The following is a 4,936-nucleotide window of genomic DNA, read 5'->3' as shown; positions in this document are numbered from 1 at the left end:
TTGTGAAGTGGGCTTATTTGAGCTCTTACAACATTGCATAGCCTTTTATCATGAGAGGAGAGGAGATGAAGCTTAGCAAGAAAATTCATTTTCAAGTAGAATCTCACCTTTTCAATCCTTAATCACATACCCTTCTCCTTAGGCGGTCAACGAGACACATATCATTTGTGTTAGTAACAATCTTCATAATAGGATAAACTTATTGAAACAATGATTGTAAAAATGATAATAATTTCGATTCAACCAAAGGTACTAAAGACAATTGATAATGAAACTCCTAATCAAATTGACAATCATTTTTTTAGATGTCCTAATCAAAGTCTAATGGTAGCTGTAAAGAATCTTTGACAGCCATGCAAAGCTAAGTAGATGTGGTCGCCCACTTGGGCGGCATGGAGTCCTTCCTAAGCTATTCCCTTCCCAATGCCGTCTCAATAAACAAGCAAAGCGTAGTGCAGTACTGGAGAAGGTGTTCCTACTCCTACTCACTCCACCTAAACCACTTCGCTTTATATACCCAACCCCGACGCCTCCCTTCTGCTGCGTCCACTCCCTTTCGATCTCTCGGACGAAGCCCAGAATGGCCGGGTGCAGCACCTCCGCAGCTCTGGGAGTCCTCCTCCTCTTCTGTTGCTCGACATGGGCCGCGGCCACCGACTACACCGTGGGAGATTCCACGGGTTGGACCAACGGGTTCGATTACTCCAAGTGGACGACCGGGAAAAACTTCGTCACCGGCGACACCCTCAGTAAGCTTTCCTTCGCCACGTCTGTATTTGTATGCACTCTACATGTTCGACGAGGTTTCAACAGTATCATGGCGACTGCAGCGTTCAACTATATCGCCGGAGCACACACCGTAGACCAAGTGAGCGCCACCGACTACAGCTCCTGCTCCGCCAGCAACGCCCTCAGCACCGACAGCAACGGGCAGACGACGGTCACGCTCTCCAAGGCAGGCACGTACTACTTCATCTGCGGGGTCGTCGGCCACTGCAGCAACGGGATGAAGGTGGCGGTCCCCGTCACGGCATCCTCCACCAGCTCGCCCTCCCCTCCATCCAGCTCCACCACCACCCCGCCCTCCGCCGGCACCACGCCGTCCACCACTACCCCGTCCACCAATAAATCCAGCCCCAGAACTGTCTCCCTGCCTTGCGTGGTGACGCTAACTGGGCTGATGCTGCTCAAACTGCTGCTCCTCTAGGCTTGGCCAGGGTGGAGACAGTGCTCTTGCTCATGATCCTCTGTTTCTCGCTGATTCGGTAGTAGATAATTTGCACTGTGACTTGGGAGCTTCATTATGGTGGTCATTGTTGTATCATCTTGACTCAAAACTCTATGCGAGTGTATGTGTGGAGTTGTTCTGTTCTTTTGCATGGTTGTCGTGCTCGCTTTGTTGCTTTGTTGAAAGGAGCAGATTTGGTGGCAATCTGAAAACATGGAAATGAAAATTGAGGAGTGATCGATTTGATTTATGCGGCGAAGCTGCCAACGAAACTGAAGTAGGATGAAAGCAGTTGGAGTGGGTGAGGAAGGAGTCAGTGAGACACTATCACTGAAGTACATGAGCTGCTTTCCCCAACAAAAACAGGGACCCGATCTTAGTATATAGCCTCTGGTGGCATTTTCAGAGAAGAAGAAAGCAAACAAAAGAAAAGAAATAAGATAGAACATAAAATTAATCCAGAAAAGATGACATCAAAATCAACATTGAGTTCGCTATTACCTTGCAAAGTTATAGGCAACAACTGGAATTGCTCGAGTGCTGAGAGGCAACAAATTCAAGGGAAGCTTTCCCATGAGGAAGTGTGCAAATGCACTAAAAATGATGTATTCACAAGAATTGTGCTTAAAGAAGAATAGACAGACAAAGTAGATAGAATGGCATCATCCATCAGATAGCTGCCTTTCCTTTGTGTTGTTGACCATTAAACACCTTGCTCTGTTCCCAAGCTATTCTCTCTCTCTCTCGCTCTCTCTCTCTCTCTCCATGCCATTGTGTGGACGTCCGATTAATGTGACAGACCAACAAACTACCAACTCTACTCCAAGAAAGGAGAAAGTCCTCCGGACGCAGTGACAAAACTCGTCACATCCATGGTTAAGCCACATAGCTGAAATTGTCAACCAGTAGTTGGCGGCAGAAATGGAGGTGGTTGGCCTACTACGTTTGACGGTCTCAGGATTAAGAGGAGACCGATAACCAAACCTACTACATCAGAGCAGACTCTTTTGACAGTATCAGGATTAAGAGGAGACCGATAACTAAACCTACTACATCAGAGCAAACTCTCTCTCATTCTCTTATTAGGTGGGGGGAGAAAAATGCAGTCATTCTACTCATCAATGGATCTATATGTTCTAATCTCTCTCGTTCTCTCCACATCCAGTCAAGTCATGCTTTCACTGCACACACAGAAACCTTATTGCACATTGGAAAAGAAAGAAGAGATATATTTGTTTTTATCATATAACATTAATGCGATTTATATCGCAATGTTGAATTTTCCTTTAGCAATTTACCTGCAGATCGTAATTAATAGAATTGGATGCCTATTGAATGTATTCGACTTCCACTTCCAACTAGTGTCCCTCGTAATGGTAATTTGACTCATTAATTCCTCCTATAACTCAAAAGAAATGCCTTGATCCATCTAATATGGGCTGATAAGTGTCTTGGCAATGAGATTAGGCCCATCAAATAGTAGTTTTATCCACATAGTGATTGGATTACTACATGAAGGCTTTATGAAAGATTAGTGACAAGATGTTATAATCAAACATAAACTCAATGCTAACCTCTTCTAGAATTATTTCTTAATTAGTCTTCGACCAAGTGAAGCTGTCTTATCTAAAACCTTAAAATTTATTTGGTGATTAGAAAGACTATTTTATTCGTTGCTCTTTTAAGTAAAGCCACAAGAAGCATCCTACAAAATTCAACTCAACATGGTGAGTAATATAACTCTTCAAACTATGTCTGCAAATATGAATTCCTGTCATTCTCAACGAACGTGATCCAAGTCCCGAATCAACGCCTTGTCGCAAGCTCATGATAGAACTAAAGATTACTTATAGGAAATATCTGTGGACTCGTGGGTGTCAGATGTGAGAATAATTTAGTGTTGGTAGTAAGTAATCTCAACGGAGGAATGGCTCCTGTTTCCTCTCTCTCTCTCTCTCTCTCTCTCTCTCTCTCTCTCTGGATGAAGAGATAGAAAGGAAAAGTATCAAAACGGGTTCATCGTCAAAATACCAACTTGATATCCAAATAAAATATCAATCAGCACAGCATAAACAATAGAGCAAAAATCAATCACATTGAGACCAAATCTTTTTAACGTGAAAAACGTAATGTGGGAAAAATCACGGACCATAGTCCACCTCAAACTTTCACTATCATAGTAATGATAATAAATTTACAATCCGTCTTCTCTAGAATAATCAGATGATCATAATAAAATTAATATTATAGATCTTAGCTCAGAGATAGATATCTTCGTCACATAGATGAATCTCCTCGTAAGGAAATTTTTGGTAAGTGCCTTAGAAAGGATAAACTGTAGATTAACACAATCAGGATTGTAGAGTTTACCGTAAGGATTCTACACATAAAATTTGGACCACCAAAATTAAGAACGGTTGGCCACCTATCGTCAATCAAAAATCTTTAAAACATTACTTTCTTTCTTTATTTGTCTCTCTCTTCTTTTCTGCTCAATTATCCGAGCCTGGACCAACAAAAAGCGCCCCAAAATGGAACCACAGGCTGTCGCAAAGATCAATACGCAGAGAACAACTGAAGTGGGAGAACGTGGGTGGAATACACAGCGTTATTTGTAGGGCGAAGCTTTCTTGGATTGATTGCTGGGAACAAATGGATTGTTAGGGGACGCAAACGTGTGCAGGGAACAAATGGCTCGTCCATTTTAGTCACTATTTACCATTCATGCCTTCTTTCTATCTCTCTTTCTCAAGCTCTTATAATAACCTAAGACTTGGGGAACATTTTTTGTCTACATTTTTTTCTCTTAATCGAGTCCAATTTCCAGTGTTGCCGCTCCGACTGTATGTAATTGCAGAAGACAGAATGCGAATTATGACGCAAGAATTCACCACAATGATATATTAATTATCACACACACAGTAACGAGAAGCCATTCTTAGATCAGTTTACAGGAGGAGAAGAAGAAGAAGAATATCCAGAAAAAGCACACGGAATGAGAGGAGAAAGAAAGGAAAAGAAAACAAGAAACGCCACAATATAACACCAAGAAGTTAAATTGGGAAAGAGAGAGTCGCGAACTTGTGCCGACTCCTCGTGCGTCACCCGACGAGGAATCCGCGGCGGACATTGTTTACAGGGCCTAGAACGCGTACACCACGGCCGCGACGGCCACAGCGGCAGAGATCCATCCTGCTGAGCGGATCCCGGCAGCGGTATTGGGGGTTGGCGGGCTGGGCGCCTCGGTCGGCGACTCACCGGAGGGAGGGGGAGCGGGAGGGGAGGAGACGGGTGCCTCGGGGGTGGGGGAAGCAGCTTCCGGTGCCGGGGAGGCGGCCTTCGGGGACGGCGCTGGGGTGGGGGCGACCGGCGCCGGAGCCGGGGTGGGAGGCGCGACGGTGGGGGCGGGCGTAGGCGCCGGGGTGGGGGGAGCGGTGGCTGGAGCGGGAGCGGGAGCGGGTGTGGGGGTAGGGGCGGGGGTGGGAGGTGCGAGGGGGGCGGGGCAGGTTGCCTGGGCGGAGGAGGTGACGAAGAGCAGGGCCAGCGCAGCCACAAGCAGGCGGAGACCAGCGCCGGAGAACTCCATGGAAGCCGCGAGCAGATGCGAGAGCTAAACAGAGTCGGAGAGTGCGAGGGGATTGGACGACAAAGGAGGAGAGACGAGGCAAATAAAGGCCAAAGGCCCAAAGACCGCAATAGACAAGTCAA

The 4,936-nt window shown here is 45.8% G+C and overlaps 2 protein-coding genes across 2 annotated transcripts; one reads left to right on the top strand and one right to left on the bottom strand.

Moving 5' to 3' along the window:
• The first annotated feature begins 520 nt into the window (after positions 1 to 520).
• On the top strand, positions 521 to 1,373 carry LOC103977509 (blue copper protein). Its single transcript, XM_009393055.3, has 2 exons — positions 521 to 749; positions 831 to 1,373. The coding sequence occupies exons 1-2, from the start codon at positions 581 to 583 to the stop codon at positions 1,205 to 1,207; spliced, it is 546 nt and encodes a 181-aa protein (XP_009391330.2). The 5' UTR covers positions 521 to 580; the 3' UTR covers positions 1,208 to 1,373.
• Positions 1,374 to 4,114: 2,741 nt separating this feature from the next.
• LOC103978045 (arabinogalactan protein 1-like) lies at positions 4,115 to 4,936 on the bottom strand. The gene has a single exon (XM_009393750.3). The coding sequence runs from the start codon at positions 4,812 to 4,814 to the stop codon at positions 4,371 to 4,373; it is 444 nt and encodes a 147-aa protein (XP_009392025.2). The 5' UTR covers positions 4,815 to 4,936; the 3' UTR covers positions 4,115 to 4,370.

Source organism: Musa acuminata, chromosome BXJ2-3, assembly GCF_036884655.1.
Source record: "Musa acuminata AAA Group cultivar baxijiao chromosome BXJ2-3, Cavendish_Baxijiao_AAA, whole genome shotgun sequence".
Lineage (NCBI taxonomy): Eukaryota > Viridiplantae > Streptophyta > Magnoliopsida > Zingiberales > Musaceae > Musa > Musa acuminata.
The sequence above is the reverse complement of the archived record's forward strand: the minus strand, read 5'-3'. Positions and strand labels throughout refer to the sequence as shown.